This window comes from Falco biarmicus, chromosome Z (assembly GCF_023638135.1).
Source record: "Falco biarmicus isolate bFalBia1 chromosome Z, bFalBia1.pri, whole genome shotgun sequence".
Classification (NCBI taxonomy): Eukaryota; Metazoa; Chordata; class Aves; order Falconiformes; family Falconidae; genus Falco; species Falco biarmicus.
In genome coordinates this window covers 5,551,328-5,572,509 of record NC_079311.1, presented here as the reverse complement: position 1 = coordinate 5,572,509, position 21,182 = coordinate 5,551,328, and the positions used below count along the sequence as shown (strand labels likewise).

Genomic DNA, 21,182 nt, shown 5'->3' with positions numbered 1-21,182 from the left:
GAGTAAGATTTCCATTGCCCTGTTCAAAATACCATTTTTCACCAAAGCCCAAGATAGCTGAATTGAATAGGACTTGGAAAGAGAGAAATGGAAAAATAATCACTATCCTTTAAACTACTGTTATAAGCTTTCCTTTGAGTGTCTTTGGTAAGTATATACAGTATAAAAAAAAAAAAAAGGGGGAAAAGTTAATGTTTCCTAAGTATTGGAGGTATTCCAAAGTGCTTTATCAACTTAAATTTTGAAAGTAAAGACTCAACGCCCCATCTGTTTCTGGAGGCTTCTATTGCCGCAGGAGGTGGGACAAATACTCTCCACTGGCATGCCCAGTGTATGAGCATGCCCTGTTAACTTTTAATGTATTATACTGAAATAGAAGCAGGCCAGAGCTTAAAGGGAAAGGCTGTACACTTGGATATGTGAACTGTGACCTGCTGCTCTTGAACCCTTTGATCAAAGTGGTATCTCTGGAGATAGTGGAAACTACTCATAGTTTCCACATGAGAAGAGAGATTGCAAACAGGCGTAAATTTCATGTTTCACCTAACGCTTGTTTTCAGAGATCTTTTAATTGGTGCTTTCCATGAAAGGAATGTGCCAGTAACACAAGCATGAATACTGAAGTACCAGTTCTGGGTCATGCTGTATGAAAAATTGCATTGCAGAATAACTGATGGTGGCTGAAGTGAGCCACAGCCTCAATGGCTGGCAGTGTAGAAGGTGACTTGCTCTGGTCTGGACAACAGCTTTGGCACATCAAGACAGATGTTTTCTGTGCAGGACTGAAACTTGGTACGTGTGTCTTTTTTTCCTGCAAGCTTATTTGCTGGTTTGCTTCTTTCCCCTTCGTTCTGTTTCTGAAACCTCAACATTTCTAATACTTTTATTCTCCCATTTCTTAAGAAACTGTGGAAGAACATGGAATTAACTATTGTGATGCAACATAGGCCTAATGTACTGCACATACCTGGGCTGATGGGCATCAAATTGACATCAGTATGGAAGGGAGCGTCAGCTGTGGTGTGACTCCCTCAGGAAGGCCTCTATCCTGTTGGTGGGCAAGTGGAGAGATGATGGGTTGTTAGCCATTGCTCTGTGCCCTGCAGTGGTACTGCAGAATAGTTCTCTGGCATCGCTCACACTTTGGGCTTCTGCAGTGCTGGAAGGCCTGTGGCTTCTTGTCACCGCGTCGAGTGTGATGGGCCTTTATGTATGCTAGGATAGGCAGTCATTAAAAAAACACAAAGGGATAGCTGTTGCATTGGACTGTATGATACTCTAACCAAGAGCCTAGTGTGTTTTTACTATTTTATTATGCAGCATATTTCACATAGCGTATTTTTAATTTAAGAGAATTAACTTTATGAGAAGATAAGAGTAGGTCTCTTTCCAGGATTGTAGGGCTCCTAGTACTGGTTATCTACAAGCATCAGCTGGCTTGTTTTTTTGCAGGATGCAGGGATCTGCAGTGCTTTTTCCAAAGTACAACACAACTGGCAATACATCACCACGTGTCAGCCCTGAATAAAGAGGTTGGCTGCTTTGTATGTAACTTCAGTCTGATTGAAGTTAAAATCTGTAAAGTTAAGTCTTTAGAAACTGACTTGCTTAAAAATAAAAAGCACAACTGAGTGGCAAATCATGTTTTAGATTAATTACAACACATTGTTGATCAGGAAATTGGTTTTAAATTTAAGTGCATATTGCACTGTTGGATCATGTAAAATGTAAATTATTTAAATGTGCTTTATTCTGGACTATGTTGTTACAAATAGTCTTTGTATAACTATTTTATAAAGGCTGAAGATATAACTTTGTAGAATAATCCTGAATGAAGAGCAAGTCTAATTTTAAATACTTCTCTGCTTTTAGAAGAACGTAAGTAATATACGTAAAATAAAATTTTATTTTAGACTGCAGTGAAAGTGGTGCATACAATATATTCTTAGTTCTATATACCTTGCATGGTGTATTACAGGAGGCCACTACTTGTGTGCGTTTTGGCTACTTTTGATGTATGATCTGAAGTAAAAATCCCTGGCCAACAAGTGAGTTTGTTGGCAGTACCTGCATACAGCATTTGCATCTGGCTGGAGCCTTAACGGTTTACCCTGTGCACACCTTGTAGGACGTAGATTTTTCTGCTTAAAGTTCTGAGAACTTGCTGGTTCTGTAAAATATGGATTAAGAAATAGCCATGAAAAGCTAAGGCAAGGATCAGCGAAGTTCGTAGATCACCCTAAGGGTGATCTCCCCACACACTGAAAGCAGTGCCTTCTATGAAGCAGCGGTGTTATGCTGTGCTGTTAAGATAGGATTTGAATATATGCCTGTCCAAACCCAGAGTTTGCTGAGACCCAAACAGTGGTCTGTTCCATCAGCATTATGGTCTTGCAGTGAATTCTAAGCGATCGTTAAATCAGCTGATAAAGACAGCTGCAAGCGTTACGCCTCTGGAACAGCACAACCTCATTCCATTTCAGAAGTGCCTTGGCACAAAGCTGGATCATTGCAGAACCTGGTGCGTTCATAACCGCTGGCCTTATTTGCCATAGTTAAAGTAGTGCTAGAGGGTCCATCCTAAGACTTTGTGGTTCCCGCTGGAGGATAGAGGTGACCATAGTTCACCTTTTAAAAAGTCACATAAAGACCCAATTTCTGCCAGAGCAATTCTCAGCAGTACAGCAGGGAAGTAATTGTCTCTCCAATTAGCAGTATGATGAATGAAGTAAGTCATCATCCTCAAGAGTCAGCATCGGCCACAAAATAAGGTATTGTACCTGTTCAAGCAAGCAACAGCTTGTGACCAAATTCTAAGTCATGCAGTAATGCTTTTCCAGTGTTAATTTTCTAGTTCTGCCTTTGGCAAAAGCCATCAGTTTGCGTTCCTTGTGTGAGGCTAGGAGTCCCACTGTTCACCCTGCACAGGGGGGAACAGCTAGCAGAAGATAACACTTGAGGCATGCAAATTTAATTTTCAACATGGTTACCTTGTTGATACCTGTCTCGTATATGCCATGCAAGAAGCAGGCACACCTGTTAAGAAACAGCTGCTGCCATGTGTGATGTTAAAAGACAATGAACAGAGAACACATTTCCTGTGCAGTACAGCAGAACGTTTATTAAACATTTGTATGAACACTTCAAAATAAAACTGGTATACTGCTGAGGTGTGACCTGCATAGCATTTTAGTTTAATTTTCTTTACATCTGATACATATTTTATCAGAACACTTGAAAGCTACAGCTCAAGGAACAAGTTCTTACTGCATATGAAGTTCATAGAACAATGCAATACTGTTTTCCAGTCACTGGTGAGGTAAAGTACTGCTTGACAAACTGCCAAAATTGCAAGGGAAACTTCTGTAGTTTCCTTTGCTGATGAAAGAATTGGATTTGGTTTAAAACTGTTCTTTCATTAGACCCAATAACAGCAATAGTTATCAGGAACAGAATGTTTTAAGAAGTTAAACAAAAACAAACAAAACCAACAACCCTGATCAATAGTAATAATAGTAACACAGACCAATAATACTTTGTACCATCAAAGGACAACAGGACACAGAAATTGCTCTGTCACTGGGTTCTTCAAGTATCTGATCTTGGGAACAGGTTTTCTACACCTCAGTTGTTGGTTCTTAAATAAAACTGATGTTTCCAAACATTCTGGTTTTGCTATTCTTGGCATTCTTGTCTTGTTCTCCTAGTTAAAACTTCATGCATTAAAATACTTCACCACATTCTTTTCCTACATTTTTTATTTGGTTGGGTTTGGTTGTTTTTTTTGTTTTGTTTTTAATATTGATGTGCTGTCTGTTAAGTTTCTGTCTTGTTTGTTCTGTAGGAAAGTAAATAAATGCATTAACAATTACACAGATAGGTAACATCTGCCATCTCACATGAACAGCGCTGTGAGGTAAGAAAGTATCACCTTAAGAGGTGGAGAAACTGAGGCAGATGAATTCTCATCACTTATCAGTGTGCCACTGCTGAAAACCAGGATTCCATAATTTCTCAGTCTTAAATTCTGCCATATTTCTAAATGAAATTACCCTTAATTATCACTTATGCGGATTCATAAAGGTAATGTAACCCATTGTTTAATATTACAGTCCCTTTTTACCAAAATACTAATGAGTTCTTTTAACTAGAATAATAGCTCTTCAAAATACTCTCATTATGTTGTCTGCCCATATTACTAAGGTACTTTCAAGTCACTTTATATTAAAGTGCTTAGTTTATTTTCAATTATTTTCAGTCACCTGAATTCAGAAGTTACCTGAACTCCTCCAGAGAAGTCAGCTCCAAATCAGCAGCTTATGTCCATAAAGGCCATGGCTTTTTTTTTTTTTTTTCCCCCGCAGTCATCAAGAATTTCACTGTTATTCTCAAGATTTGACTGTTGAAGCATAGAACTGACTAGTGCAAATGCTTAGGCACAATTTTGATTAAAATGCATACATTCTTTTTCTGTGCAGAGGCAATATAGTGGCATATAGCTTACTCCATCAGTAAGCCATTCTGGAAAACCTTAAAAAGGTGCATGTCTGCAAAACATTTGGCAAAAGAACAAAAACAAAGGATCCCATATCCTGTTTTACAGCATAGTACAATTAAAAATAATTGTCCAACGTGGTTTTGGACAGTATGCTTAAAATCAACAGAGCTAAAGCATTAGTTCTGTTAATACTCAGCCTACCTCTGGAATTCTACTTCAAGTAGTGTAAGGCTTCGGCAGTGTACCACCTAGCAACAATAGCTAGTATGTTGCTTCATCCATATTGTCATCACCGCCAGCATCAAAGTCATCTCCATCTTCAAAATATGAAGAAATGTAGTCATTTTCCTAAACCAAAGGAAAAAAACATCTATCACTGTATCTGTGGAGATGATTTATGAAAGAAACATGCTTCAAACTGCAGTTGAGCATCCATGTTTTGAAACAGTAATAGGAGTTTTTTCTTTCCTTCTTTCTTGGGAAAGAAAAAGGGAAATACTGTAATGAAGTTCTGATATCTATGAAAGAACAGGCATCGCTGTTTTAGTGATGAAAATGAATAACTGTACGTATTGATTGTGGCAGGACACATTCCTGCTTGCAGAATCCTTATTTCAGAGCCTTTGGGGAGTACAAAGACTAAAACACCCACTTGAACTAACTACAACACAATGTAGTGAACGAAGAAATTTCATGTAGTAACGCCTCTTGCTAAAATTCTCCTTCAGTGACAAGAGAAGCTACGGACATTTCTTTGGCTGACAGCCAACATACTACTCAATGAGTGAGATCCAACTTTGTGTTAAGTAGGAAAACTGACATTTTACCTCTTCATGCTCCTCTTCGTCATATTCCTCTGGTTCTTCTGCTTCTTCGTCATCTTCACCTTCTTTGTCTTCTGTTTTGTCTTTCTCATCTTCAGATTTTTCTTCTTCATCACCCTTCTTTTCCAACTCCTGTCACAAGGCAATCTCCTTTACAAGGTAATCTCATGTTAAGAGTGACAGCATAACCTCCACACTACCGAAACGTTACGCTGCAGTTAACAGCAAGACGGCTAGCTGTGCATGTCTTTTGTCAATATTTAAAACAACATGATGTGACATGTGAGAACTTCATAATGACTGACTTCATCAAGCATTAGCCATTGGACCTGAAGTCTAAAAAAATATGTCTTGTGTAATAAATTCATATGATGATTTCCCTTTACCATTCCGTTTACCACTGTTAGAATAACTGGCAGTAGAAGGCCATGTCATACTTGATAAAGCGGTACCGTACTATACATAATAAGGTATCTGCACCAAAAAACTGGTGGATCATCAAGAGAAAAAATGGAAGGCTGTTTCATCTTTAAGCCTCCATTCCCACATGGTGGGTAGTTGCCTCCAAAATTGAGGTGACTTTCCTTCCAGGTTTCTCTTTCTGTATCTTTCCTCTCAATTTACTACAGTGTTTAACTTCCAACATTGGTGAAACAGCAATACATTTAAAAGCTCTGGCGCCCATTTGTCCTTCAATAAGCTCTAATATTACCTCTGCTGATCACAATTAAGCTACATCACTACCCGCTGAAGAACAACTGGTCTGAATCAAAAAGTTGTGCTCAGAATCAAAGAGAGGCAAAGACAACAGCTTCTCCACAGCCAGGCTCTGTCCTTACCCTCTCCCTTGTGCTACCACATTGCAGAACAGCTGTCTGTCAGAGTAACAAGACAAGGCCAGAAAAAGGCTGGTTATTCCATTTGTACCAAAACACATACTAAAGATTTCATTTTCCTTCAGCAGATTCTACTGTAGAATTTAGAAAGAGTATGCGCATCTTACCTCAATTTTTTTCAACACATCGAGGTTACTTTTAGGTTCAGAACTTTTTGCCTTTTTTGGTTTTGCACCTGCTGGAATAAAATACATCACTATTATTTCTTGAATATGGAAGAACACAAATTCTTTTGTTTTACTGGCTCTTAAGAGCTTACATCTTGAGTATGCCACGGAAATCCCACACTATCTGTATGAAAATTACTTTAAACTTTGAGCCACCTCATTCATGGAAGTGTAAATGCCCGATTCAGGTAAGTGATTCCTACAGGGCCAGTCTGAAATTCACTTTGAACAGATCATTGACCAAAGGGTTGGCCGAAGTATGATGTTCAGCTTCACAAAATACGTTTTACCTGCATACTCACAATATGTGAGTACTAGAACAAAATCTGAATTGTTATTTTTCATCATCTTGAAAAGATAAAAACTCATTAATGTCGCTAATTTATGCAACTCATTAATGACAGCCGGGTGTTTCAGATAGAGACAGCTGTTTGTTAGCTCCAACAGAGTAGGCATGGTTATTGCACCTAGATGCCTTTTAGATCACAGCTGGCTCTCATCTAATGAGCTCACAGTGTGTATTTCCACCTAGTCCCTTGACTCATTAACATAATCTTCATCAAGTTACTCCCTACAATCCAACCTCATTATGCTACTTGACTGTACACTGGAGTGAAGGTCAAAACCAGCATTCCATGTACCCAGGTGAGAGCTACCTGAATTGCAGCAACCTAATTTGGTTGCCCCAATTCCAGGAGTGCAGTTTGAGGAGAAACAGGGAGCTCCAGAGCGAGAGTTGCTACAGCATTTAAAGAGCTCTGCTGGATGTCCCGTTTCCACCATGTAACCATGTCTCGGCTCTCCTGCTGTATTCAGCATGACCAGATAAAATTTACAACATAGAGCTGTACCTAACACACATTAGCTCTTCTCCGCAGAGTAAAACTGCCTCTGTAAAGTACTGGTGTAGCTATACAGCTTCTGATGAACAAGGTAGCTTCGGACAAGCTACCTTACGTAACTTGCACCTTTTTTTACACTAGGCTGTACCAAGTGGTGTCGGAAAGAACAACAGTGTGCATTGATGGAGGGGATATCCTTTGTGGAGCAGATAGCAACCCAATGTGGTTATGTATTTTATCTGGCCTGATACTCAAGGAAGCAGAACAACACTAAGAGCTGCTAAGAAAACAACTGTATTTTGTCAAAAGCATTTGTGATAAATAACATTCAGTTCATGTCAGCATTACGTCTAGGAAGGGATTATGTGACAAAAGAACTGCAGAGAGCTGAGGGGAGTCAAGCTGCTCTGTATTAACATACAAACAGCTTCAAAGCAAAACATCCAGAATGAAGTAAGCTTTTAAGGAAAACAAGTGGAAAATGCGATTCAAAATTGTAATCTTTGCACAACCCCCTGAAGGCTTTTAGAGGTAAAGTGTATAGAACAAACAGCCTTAAAATCAAAACAGCATGCAAGATCTTTCCCCAAATGGTGGGCGTCTCTGGAGCTTACCAAAAAATTAGACACTAACCCATCGTTAGTAGAACTTCAAGCAACACAGCTTCTTACATCCATGTAGCTCAGAGGTGCCATGGAATACAATCTGATCTCTCCAAATACCTGTTCTTGCAGTACTTGGGCTTAAAGGCATGCATCTGACTGCCACACACATATGCATATAGCTGCCCTACAAGAGCTGAACCCAGTTCAAGCTTTTTCTTTCTTCCCATTTTTTTTTTTTTTTTTTTTGGCAGGCACTGCAGGTATCTCTACTACTGTGGTCCACAGCCCCAGGGCAAGTGTGGGAGAGATATGGAATTCTACTCAGTCTTGTCACTGAGAAGGCAGGTGGTCAGGTCTTAGGTTGAAACATTGAGGGAAACCAGAAAGGGGGAGGGAGAGGTGTGTAAAAATGAAGCCATCCATGCACATGTAACTGCAGTGATCCCAAAACCACTCCTGCAATCTACACAGGTTGAAGGGTAGGTAGGAAGCCTGTCTGAATTTCAGCGCAGCTTCTTTTGACTCCCTCACCTTTGTTCCGCTCAGTTATAAAGTGCCACCTGAGATGGTTCTCCTCAGCATACCACAAAGATATGTATCAGGAGAGCTAAAGTGTCACTGATGAGCCATATACAAACCTGAGTCAGATGACTTTTGTATGGCCTCCGTATCATCAGGATTCCCCAAAGAAACTAAAGCCATGTGATTTTTGCTTTTAGAGGAACCTCTTTTTTAAAATCCAATCAAATTCTGATGGTCAGCTGATCTTTGCCATTACAATCATGTAAGAAAATGTACTTTTAAGAGCAAATAGAGAAACGAGCACAAAAGAAAGAAGGGAAATTCCTCACAGTGATCAGTGATTCTCTATTTACAATAATCACATTAATGTAACAATGAATAATAAATCAGCATTTATGATTTCATTGGATCTTGGGGAGCTAATTATTGCAATTAGGCTTGTAAAAGCCAATGCAGTCTCTTCTTTCAAATAGAAGAGGAAAAAAAAAAAAAAGTAGATATGTACTGGTTTCATCTTCAGAGATTTTGCAAATGAGTACTTAATTTACAATTGAATTTTGCAGTCTACCTTTAGTACTATGTCTCTCAATGACGCCCTTAAAAGTAACAAAGCTTCCAGCTGAGCCAGTCTCCATGACTACTGCACATTCCCTTTTCTTTTTCTATTTTATCCTTGAACTGAGAAATGACACATGAAGGACTTGGACAAAGAGAACAAGAAAGTAAACAATTATATATAACAGACAGATACAGGAGGCCAAGTGTTATTTCACATCAACAGAGCAACAGACTTCAACAGAGAACTTAAAACAGTCATGCAGACTAGAAAACACTTTTGAGAAACAAATACACATATGATGCTGTGTAATGAAAGTTTTTTCCTGTAAGAACAACCAATACCAGCTCCAACTGCTGTTGAAGGATTTGGTTCACAATTCTGCAGAAGAAAGCTGAAAATAAACAAAAAAAGTAAAACGAGGGAAAATAGAAAATAACCTACATTAAATCACATATAAAAGGCTTAAAAAATGCCAAAGTCAACCAAATCATAAACAAGATAACTGAGAAATCCAAAAGATAAAGGAAATCTGAACAGCCAGCTACTAACTGATAGAAGATGGGTGAGTGTTAACTAAAGATAACTTTCAAAACAAAAAGTTCTGTCTTTTTATAATCTTTCACTATTACATATCTCATATTAATATGGTACATCAATATGAAAAGCAAGAAAGGAAGATAAATCTATTCCAGGAAGTTAAAGCATCATACAGAAGCAAAGTAAAAACCACAAGACAGGCAGACTAGTAAATTATTTAGAGAAAATCTCCCCAAAACCCTGATTATTTGGATTAAATAATATTTCTAACATATTTTTTTCCCTAGCCAGCTCCAGTATGTCTTCTATCACTCGACTAGTGTGTAATAAGTGGTTCTTAAAAACAGATAATATACCTTTTTTGGTCTTCTTCTTTGGCTTCAGCTCTCTTGGGAGTCTTCTCCAATCTGTACAGAAAATAGCTTTAATATATATGAGTGATGATTTACAGCAGTAATCCTCCTGTTATCCACCAAGGAAAGGTAGGGGCCCCTGTTGAGCTTGATCCTATTTATATGCATGTAAAGTTTTTGCACACAACAGTTTTATGGAATTCTAGCTGTACTTTAAACTGAGAAACCAGAGTGGGGACTGGCATTCCACCCACTTCCTGACAACTTGCATCTGCCCTAAAGTGATAAAGTTCAGCCTTACCAGGGGCCTACATAAAATTACATTCTGTAATTTAAGTTTGCAGTAGTGAGATACACAGATACGGTTGTGGAAGTGTAATGTTATAAAACCCATCTACCTGTGACTAAGACATCAGGTTGAGTTATTTTTGGTAATTCGCTGTTTGATCCCTGTTCAAAACTGTTATTTGCATGGCGAGCAAGGAAGAAGGAAAGCTAGAGTGAGAGCTAAAGCTTGAATTTTTGCTGCAGATCAGTTGTTTCAACCGAGTAAATAAATAAAATCAGAATTCTTTTTGGACAAAACAACACTTTGCCTTGATCTGAAAACATGCAAAGGGCATGACCCTCAACTAGGAATACACAACTTTGTAATGATTTGCATACTTTTTTATTGCTTGAAAAATAATGAATCAAATGTGGAAGAGCAGAATATTTCCCAGGTTAACAAAGAATTACCCTTTGCTAATGTCAGATATTACCTGGGGTCCATGCTGCATGCTCCTTTTCACTGTTCTGGTACTTTTTACTGTACCTCTCAATTACTGTAGAGAAGGATACAAAGAGTTATTGAATTCAATTAATTAAAAAGGCAACCCAGACAGTGTCCTTGGAATTTTCTTATAACTAAACATACAGTGCATTTTTTTAATCCTGCATTGAACACTTTCTTGGGCTGTTGTCAAACACTTAAGACAGTTTAATGGCACCGCTTTGAGTAGTTCTTATGATAATTCCCAGGACTAATAGTTTGCTAAATACTTGCAAGACCTGGATTTTATATCCCCTGCCCAAAACACAAACCCCCTGATTATTGCCTTGCATTTTCAGGGTACATCCTTTGAATCAAAACACTTGCCCTCCATACACACCCCAAAAAAATCCCAAAAAACAAACCAACAAAAAGACCCTCAAAAAATATTACTTTTTATTATTTCTTTTTATTATAATAATTATTCTAATTATTATAATATCTCTGGAAAGCATGAAAACATAAAATGCAGATATAGTCAGGGAAACTAGGTCGAAACATCAAATGAACGCTAACGCTTCTGCTCCCTAAGAGTTTCACAATCAAACCTTTGCTACAAAACCATCCAGTGACATTTATCACCACTGCACTGACCATACAGAGTACCCAGAACCCCCAGGCCCCAGAAGGCCATGTCTCAGACTGATCAACTCCCACTCTTTTAAGTACTTCTGCAATGGCAAACCTTTGCAGTGTAACAGAGATGTGACCTAAACAGCAGCAACACATTTTAGTCCATTTAACCTCTTTCCAGGCACAGGAACTAAACTGAGAAATGCACAATAAATAATACAGTAGTTATAGAGTGTAAGTACATTCATTTATACTGCAAAGAACTTTCTTGTACAATCTCTATTGACAAAAGCAATGTCAAAACTGAAGTATTTTTAAATCAGTCTCATTTTTTCTTATGAAATTACCATGTCCAACTGCAAAATCCACTTCATGCAAAATTATTGGTTCTGACCGCAGTAATAACTCACTACCCAAACAGGGATAATTTTTGTGGGTATTGCACAAAAAATGGTAATGAAGGCAGATTGTGACCTTTAGTCAAAGACTTCTAACATACTGTGTTGGATTGACCTTGATTGGATGCCAGGTGCCCACCAAGCTGCTCTATCACTCTCCTCCTCAGCTGAATGGGGTGCGGGTGAAAATAAGATGAAAAGAGCCAACTTTGTGTGTTAAGATAAAGGCAGTTTAATGAAGCAATAGCAAAAGGCACGCTGCAGAAGCAAAAGAAAACAAAAGATGTTATTCTCTACTCCCCATCAGCTGGCGACATTCTGCCACTTCCCGGGAAGCACGGCTTCAGTACATGTAGTGGTTGCTCCAGAAGAGAAATGTCATGAATAACAAATATCCCCCTTCCTCTTTCTTTCTCTTAGCTTTTGTATCTAAGCAGATGTCATATAGTATGGAATATCCCTTTGGTCAGTTCAGGTCAGCTGTCCTGGCTGTGCCCACACCCCCCCCCCTCCTGCCCCCAAGACCATTTACACTCTCAGCCTACTGGTGAGGCATGGGGGAAAGTTGGAGAGCCAGCCTGGGTGCTGCGTGAGCGCTGCTCAGCAGCAGCCAAAACGCTGGTGTGTTCTCACCACCTAAGAACCAATACAATGCACAACACCACGAGGGCTGCTGAGGGGATCAGCCAGACCCAATACACATACTCACCACAGAAAAGGAAGGGATAAGGAAGACATCAGGAATGAAGCTGAAATTTAGTTATGACAAGGGCAAGCAGACCAAGTTAAAACTGTGCAACAAAGAGCTTGCACTTAAAATTAGTGTCTCAAGGAGCGTTTAATGTAGGTGGCCTTCGCAGATGCTGTAGGAAACTGTCAGCACAGAGTGGGAAAGAAACTAGTAGTTTTGATTTCAGCTCGAGGTTCTCTAGTAAAGAAACAATTGCTGATGCCATCAGTAAAAAAATACATCTGACTGACTCTTGCCACTCACAGCTAATGAATTAATTCCAAACCACTGCCAAGGTGATAGTTGCCCAGTCATAGCAGATATACCTACAGGGAAAATATGAATTATTCATAGTTTATGAAGTGAGGAAAATAGAGGACTTACTATAGAGTACGCCTGCTACTCACTCTAAGTGCACGTTGAAATGCATGATGACAATCTGTTGTGTATGGCACAGTAACACATGAAAATCACCAAGTAGTCTTAGACATGGCTTTCATTTACTACCTAAATAATGAAAGATAGATAGCTATGTCCTAACTAATTAAAATGTTTCCCTTCTCACACTTCAAAGGACCATTTGGCTCACAGATGTTGTGTTGCAGGTTTAAAACAATCCATTTGCTCTTGTAGCAAAGCCAATTTAAGAAGTTCCTGCCCACCACCCCCCTCCTGCCTCTCTCTTAGTTCTATCAGACGTTTTGGTGAAATGCAGGGGAGTAAAGGGCTGTGAAACAAAGAACAGAAAAGATTAGTTAAAAATAATCTACCCTGGGGGAAGTAAGCATTTTTCTTAAAGCTAGGCCACTTCTGCCACATAATGCAGTCCCAGAGACAAGTGCATACTGTGACTGAAATAAAAGCAAGCTTTTTAAGCTGCAGACCACTGCTGATGTAATAATACCCTACCCCTCATATGAGGCATTTTTGTACCACTAAAGGATCAGTAAAATGTTACCTTAACTTACCCCTGGGGAGATGATGATAACATTTGAAGCATTATTTGAGTCTGTCAAGTGGCTGTCTACCTGCCTTCCCTGTGACTGCCAGTTTTTGTAGAAAAACAGGCTTCAAAGCTGGCAGTTCTACTAAGGAGCACACTCATCAACAGAGAGAGATCACTCCATCTCGTAAAGAAGGCTGTACAAACTGATTTAAAGAATCAGTCACCAATATTGGAGTGAGCGGAGGTTATCTTTATTCGGCAGCGCTGGGTGCACGGGGGATCGCTCCACCAAAGTCATGCACACCGAGGGGACCTTTCAGCCTGCTCTTTATACAAGCAACTCATACCTATTCATTAACTTTCCGGGAACTCATTAACATATCTTGCACCTGGATAATTAGCACATTCCCATTCAAGGACCTAGTATATCTTCGAGTTAACAACATTAACATATCTTGTGCCTGGACAATTAGCACACTCTCTATGTCACCCAACAATAAGGGTCTCCTCAGATAAACATGAGCACACCGTTCTTTAAAAAAATCTTATATGGCCCATTATTCAAAACAAAGATGATTCTGAGGTGAACAGTAAGAACGATCACACGAGGCAAAGATGGAAAAGAGAGAGAGTATGTTCTCATCAAGTGCCTGGTTCCTTGGAAATAACCCTGACTGGCTCTCAGGCATAGCAGTTCCCCTTTTTGTGCCTCAAAAGGAAACAGCAGACTTCAAGCCTGACAAAGATCAAGAGCATGACAAGCCTCTAGTGAGATGCAAATCCAAAGAGACTGAAACTGTTTACTCAGAAGATGGAAGGGGAGATGTGATAGAAGAGTAACTTGGAATCGTTCTGTCATAAAGAGATCTAGAAATAAAGATTGGATCTGTTCTTGCCTCTTAACCGAGGTTTTACGTAGCCTCACCATCAGGGTCCACCCTGGGCCGTGCTTGGGCTGCACTACAGATGCCTGCTGCCTCCCAGTGACTGCTCGGCTCCAGCAGGTCTGAGGAAATATTCTGCCTTTTGTGAGCCACTATGTCTGGTTGGCAGCGTGTTCGCTGTTCTCACTGCAGAGTGCAACCCCATTTTAAACAGTGCTTTAGTACAAGTGGATAATCAGTAATGTGTGTTAATCAGCGTTATATTCAAAGCCTAATGAAAAAAAAAATGCACACAGTCTCAAAAACTCGAGAATTCACCACTACATGAACAAAAATTCAGAAGGGATTGGACTTGGTACCTGTATTGTATCAACATCATGAATATTCAGTCCGAAAATATTCTGATGGTTTCAGGATGGAAATTACAACTCACATTTTAGGAGTTCAAGTCAGCTCTCGTTATTAAAAGTCAGCACAAGATAGCAATGAAAAATATTATCTAGTGTTTGGCCACTTTGGATTTCTTAAAAATTTTTATAAAGCATTTCAGTGACTGCCTATTGCAGTGACTGGGCCTAGGGTCTGACACAACTGGCATTTCCTAATACCTTTCATCTCCTATTTTCCTGTAACAAATTAACAGTGCTTGCCATTTGTAGCATTCAGAATGAGCACTCAGGAGGATAACAGAAGAAGACAAAAATCACAAACTGAAAGAAGCACTTCCCACAGTAATAATCGCCAGTGACTGCTACATTTACAACACCCCCAGCACTTGGTAAACAGATAATAAAGTCTTCCTGCCCTGCTCCCCTTCCCTTCTTTCCCACAAGATCAGTTTTATGACCAGGAAGCTTGGATTTTAACTGTCTAATGATGTATGACTGGATGTCAAGTATAACAGAGCATTTACTGTTACCAAAAAAATAACAAAGCAGGTAATTTTTAATTACGTATAAGCAAAGACATTCTTAGGACAGAAAAAGATCAAGCTTTGGCTTATAATCAAGCTCTGCTTCTGATGCAAACCTCAGTAAATCACTTATCTTCATCGCAGTCTTCGTATTTCAAGTGAATTGTCAGTAGTACTTACCAATCTTGCCTGGATGGACTTAGGGGGAAAAAAAATTAGTATCTTTTAGAATGTCCAGCTAATACAACATCGATTATTTTAAGTAAGTTTTTACACAATCAAAAGCTGAATTTCAACACTAGCATTTACTACAGATTCCTTGGCTCCAGTGCAAAATTTTTAGGGTACTTTAACATGTAGAAATGCCTATTTCGCTTGTATTGGTTTGCATATAATTGAAAAGACTGCCATACAGTTGGTCTAAATGTTTCCTACTGTATACATCTGATATCTCTCTTTTTCACACAGTACTTGCTTTCCAGCAGTGGTAGGTGTGATCTACAACTTGAGTAAGTGTAAAAGCAGAAAAATTCCCTATTATCTTAAGCTGCTGATTTTTATTGCTCATTATCAGTACAAATATATCTTCAACACATGCATTTCACTACATCACCCTTCACAGAATAATAAGTACTGAAGATAAAAATAAAAAGCACACAAACAAACCTTCACGGTCCTCTTCTACTGCCAAAAAATAAGGCATTTTTTTCATAGTTCCTCTAAGATCTTGTTTTAAGGCCAACATGTAATCTTCATCTTCTCCTGTTTTCAGAGGCACTGGCTTATTGTCTGTGCTCTGTACAAATTATGTTTATTATTTGTAAGGTCTTAATATCCATCAAATACACAGGAACACTAACAAAAGTTACAATAAACACAGCTAATCACAGAAGAGCACAAGTATACATTACACTACTTCACAAGTATACTTTATTGCATTCTGACATGCATAACTACATTTGCAACTAAAGTTTTAGCTTTTTTGGCTTTGCTGTATCTTTCTGCAAAAATGTATCAAGAACTCAAGAAAAAGAAAATACTATTAAAACTGTGAAATAGTCATTCATAGTCATGCTAAGCTCTTAATTGCCAAAAGCAGTTAGAAAGCATTGCTTCTATCTTCGGTTAAGAGTAGCGCTGCTTTAACCTCTTCTGGAATAGTGTTCTAACTACATTGAGTACAATTACTCTGAGCAACAGACAACCTTTCCATGACTACTGTCACAGAAACAGGTTGTGTTGTCATACAACCAGGTAGCACATAGGTACTCACACAATTCAGTTTCTGTCAGCTGAATAGTTAAGGTTTGGATTTTGGGGTTGTTTTTTGGCTTTTGGTTTTGGGGTGGTTTTTGTTTTTTTGGTTTTTTTTAAACTATGAATCTTGAAATTGGGAAAGATAAATAAGTAGTTGTAAAGTAACAGTCGTAAAAATACACAGAACAGAGATAGAATTACAGAATGGATGGTGTTTCTCTCACACGACAGATGGTGCACAATCCATACCTGAATGGTGGATTGCAAAGCACAAAGTGCTATCGCAAGTCCCAGCGCTGGATCATGAGGAGAGTTTACTGTTTCCAGCTGTATTTGCTAGCTGGCCAATATTTATAATCACTAATGTTGCTGATCGTAAGCTGATGCTCCTTAACTGGGTTTCTAATTGTATTTACAGGAAATTAGTAAGAACTTAGAACATGTCTATCAGAAATATCCAATAGCAACAATTCACTGCTTAAAATAATTTCACTATAAGTGAGTCAACAGCTGTAAGACACTTTTGGTCACTGCCCAGTCACTACAGCCAACCCTTACTGATCCTAGATACCCACTGGGTTAACTTTGATCATTTTGAATGCCAATAGATATACCCTGAGAAGTTTAACTTAGTTCTGAAACTCTGTTCACAGAAGGAAAAAAGCATCTTTACCTTCTCCATGGTACACATTAGATATTGGAACGGTATACATTAGCATTGGAACAGGCTGCCCAGGGAAGTGGTAGAGTCACCATCCCTGGAGGAATTTTAAAGACGCGTAGATGCAGTGCTTAGGGACATGGTTTAGTGGTAGTCTTGGCAGTGCTGGGTTAACGGTTGGACTTGATGACCTTAAAGGTCGGCTGATCCACTGCTGACTGTAACTGCAGAAGCTGTAGTTCACACAGAATTTGGTTTCCTTGTGCTATCGAGCAGACTATAACATTCACATTAGAACAGTTATGGATGGCTTAGTATCAATGAAATCACACAACTTAATTGTAAAGGTGGAATAAGGGGATATATAATGTCTGGTTCAGGAAGTCAAAATGTTGGGTGAAATAACTGTCCAGAGAAATCTCAGCATAGCACTAATTATATGACAAACTTCCAAGTTCTGTATCATAACATGTGAAACTGAGAAACATTTCATGCACCTTGATCAAATCCTGACATAACTGGCAAGCTCTCTTACATAAAACTGCAACATTGTAAGACTACTTTTCTGCCTCAAAAATGTGCATCCTTACTTGCATAGCTAAAACTCAGTCAGAAAATGCTCTTTCTTCCCCTTTAGTTTTCAAATAAAACCCAAATGCCAAATCTCAGTTAAGTTTCCTTAATTACATAAAATATCTTCCAATCATTTTCAAATTATTTTTACATGCTGGCAATTGAGGTAGAAGACAATCATCCATAATCTTTTACGTTTGCATCATCAGTAATCTTTAAAATCAGGAAATCCATTCACAGCATCGAAGTGTAACTTCATTTCCAACAAATTCAGATATGCAGTGTTTCCGCTACTGTTAACGTCCAGAAAACCAGATCATGATGAGGACTTTAACAAACACATCTTGCAAGACATCTAGGTAAATATAGGATACAACAGGTTGCAAAGGGACGGGAAGAAATAATGAGAAAAACATTAAATACTGCAAAACTGACCTAAAGTGCTTAGGGTTGTTCACGTATTTCATTACATTATCTAAATATAAGAGTGAATACACTTTACCTGAACACAGAGAGTGTGCTCTAAGATACTTGCTGTACTTACAGGAAATGGTGGTGGAGGCTTACACACGACGTCAGGTAAGGATGAACCTTTAGCAAAGCCTATAGCCTCAACGTTGAAGGTGAATGCAGCACGTCCTCTTCCTGTACCTGATCTAGCCATCTGGAGCTACTGAAAATATCAGGGATTTTCAAAGTTTTACTTTTGTTACATGTATCAAATGCAAGTATATATTACCTATAAAATTAATACCTAACAAAGATTACAGTAATTTTAAAACTAAAGATCATTTTAAATAGCAAGGCATTTTTAATGCCCATCTTAGGTTCTTCAACATACTATAAATTTGGTACATCCCTAAAATCAACTCCATTCCCTTTTTTCTGCTAGCCATCTCTGCATGCCTGAAATCACCTCCTAATCTAGGCATTTTAAATGTTCTTTTTCTAAATCTTAGATGTACTAACTCAAGTTCAATCAGGGCAAAAGAACCAGAAACAAGGTAAGGGGGAAAATAATATTAATAATAAAATTAAAAAAAAAAAAGAAAGAAAAAAAGGAAAGAAAAAAAAAGGGGGGGGGGGGGGGGGGGAGGAAGGAAAAAAAAGGCAAAAAAAGGCAAAAAAAGAGAAAAGTACAAGGACCCTGAACTTTCTGTGAATATATTTCGCAGGTTCTGAACTTTTTTCCAAAGAATAGCTTGTGGATGTCATCATGGCTTCTTCCTCTTTCAGATTTTTTTTTGTCCTTTAACTTTGTAACTAGTTGGGTACTCATAAGGAGCCGAAAGAAAAGAGGTTTAATGTAGAAGCAGCAGAGGACTCCAGCATGTCTGCAAGCTAACTGCTGATAAAAGGAAGTTGTTTTCAACTAACAGACTCCACCAATGACACAGAAAAATAGCCTGCAACCTACACTTACAGTCACATCTCACCACTTTCACTGTTACAGCAATCTTCGTCTTAGGATTGTATGAGCTATGGGTTGGCAAGTAAAGCAAAATGTGATAAACATTTTTTTCAGAGATGTCTCTGCAAAATGGGACCAAGAGAAGCCCAGCTGAAGCAGTGTGCTACTGCTCACTCCCCAGGACTATATACAGATCAGCTCAAGGCTCCAGCCCAGAAATCCCACGAGCTCTTTACCATTAATTGTGATATGGAGAAATAGTGTGAAATAGGGACAATGGACATCGATTGTGATTGTATAGGTCTGCTCAGGAATGTGGGTATGGTGACGGGTCATGGGTGTGGTGTCTGGTCACATAGCCACACAGCTTTGAGTAGACACCTACCCTTCTTCCTCTAACAAAGGGGCTATTTATAAAAAGGATGAGAAAAGGATGAGAGACGTTCCAATGTTACCTAGAGGGAGTGCTAAGTCTCCTTGCTGGAGAAGATCAGATGGTCAGTCACAAGGACATGAATCACCTGCAAACCTGCAAGACCACCCCATTCCAGGCAAAGGACTGATAATCTAATTAACATACGAAGCGAGAGTAAGGGGGTTTAGGTAACGAATATGTATAGGCGTTAATTGAATATTCATTTGTTTTATTGTATAAATGTGAGACAGATCGTCACTTTGGGTATGCACATTAGGCGATCGTCACTTTGGGCATGCACGTTAGGCGGAAGGATCCCCCGTCCATCCAGCACTGCCAATAAAGGATACTTAGTCACTAAGAAACTTTGACTTCGTTCTTTAAATCAATTGCAAGGTTATGTTTTGTGCCCAGCTTGGGAAAAGCCTGTCTGTTCCAGACTTTACTGCTCTACCTGTATCATCATGTCTATTCCCAGTACTAATACAGGTGAGATCAGAAACAGCACAATAGCTACAGCTTCTCATACACTCGTCTAAAATAACAAGGAATCCAGGACAGAATTAGTATTAGGAGCAAAGAAATGCAAACTTAAGAATAAGACCTGTTAAGATTCTCCCTGATGGAAGCAATGGCCTTTTTATTAAATGCCAGGGAGAAACAGGTTGATGGAATTATTTCCTACTCATTATTTTCAACGGGAATAAGCTCTGCTTGGATAAAACAAACTCACATTACGTATTTCCACAACACTCAGCAGCACAGAAAACTGTCTAAAAATAAGCTGAGACCTAAATAAGTCATTATAAGAAGACAACAAAGAAAAAGCTAAGCCTGAGCATTTAATTAACTGGAAATAAACAAATAAATAATAAAAAAGAAAAATAAATAGCAGATGCATTTGAAAGCAAGCTGAAAAACAAGATGTGAGCCTGGCAGAATGAAGAAAGATAAAAGATACGGTAAAGCCTCAAACATGAGCAATTATATTATGTAGGTGTGAAAAAAAGGGAAACAACAGAAGAAAACCGAAAAGAAAGGGGGATGTCCAGCTAGCCAGAAAGCCACACTCTTTGCGTTAAATCTAGTGGCTAAAACGGTTTTATTTTTAAAATGCTGCCTCAAAATTATTTCTTGGTAAGATTGTCTTGAAGTAGTGCATTAGTCTGATGAGATGTAACAAGCTTTAAAACTAGTGGCATTTCAGCTGTTCATTTTTTACTGAAACTTTTTGAGTTTTTTCAAGCGAACTGGCTCAGGAACTTCATCTCTACTGGCACCACAAAGTGACGGCGACAGCCAAACAGAGAAATCCTGAAAGAAAAGTCGAGGCATACACGACAACTAACGTTCTGGCTGCCAGGCGGGATGCCCAAGGGAGCACCTAGGCGCCTTTGTGTGTTGACGGGTTAGTTTGTGCATCATGCACTGTACAAACGAGATGGAGAATTTCAGATTTTAAGTTTTTCAATCCTTTCAACGCTACGTACGGCGCTGCTGCGGGCAGGCTGCGGAAGCGGCCGGGAGGGCAAGGCCAGTGGTAAGGGGCTGCCAGGCGGCTCGGCGCAGGCACCAGCGCTTTTCCTGACAGGTTTTTTTTTTTTTTCCTGACAGTTTTCCCCAGAACAGAACTCTTGCAGGCTTGATTTTCAGAGGCAGGTGCAGTCGGTGGCAGCGCACACACGGGAGAAAAGGCTGTCATTTATATATACTGAGGTTTTGCGTGATTGTGGTTGGGTTTGGTTTGGGTTTTTTTATTATTTTCACCTGATGCCCCTGAGGGTAAAACGGTGAATACGCCGTGCGA

The 21,182-nt window shown here is 39.0% G+C and overlaps 1 protein-coding gene across 1 annotated transcript; it reads right to left on the bottom strand.

Annotated features, from left to right (window-relative positions):
* Window positions 1-126: 126 nt before the first annotated feature.
* On the bottom strand, window positions 127-18,542 carry POLR3G (RNA polymerase III subunit G). Its single transcript, XM_056325099.1, has 7 exons — window positions 18,094-18,542; window positions 15,725-15,854; window positions 10,565-10,627; window positions 9,807-9,857; window positions 6,326-6,396; window positions 5,326-5,454; window positions 127-4,846 (listed from the first exon to the last, which is right to left on the bottom strand). Exons 1-7 carry the CDS (start codon window positions 18,211-18,213, stop codon window positions 4,760-4,762), a joined length of 651 nt encoding a protein of 216 aa, XP_056181074.1. The 5' UTR covers window positions 18,214-18,542; the 3' UTR covers window positions 127-4,759.
* Between the last annotated feature and the right edge of the window lie 2,640 nt (window positions 18,543-21,182).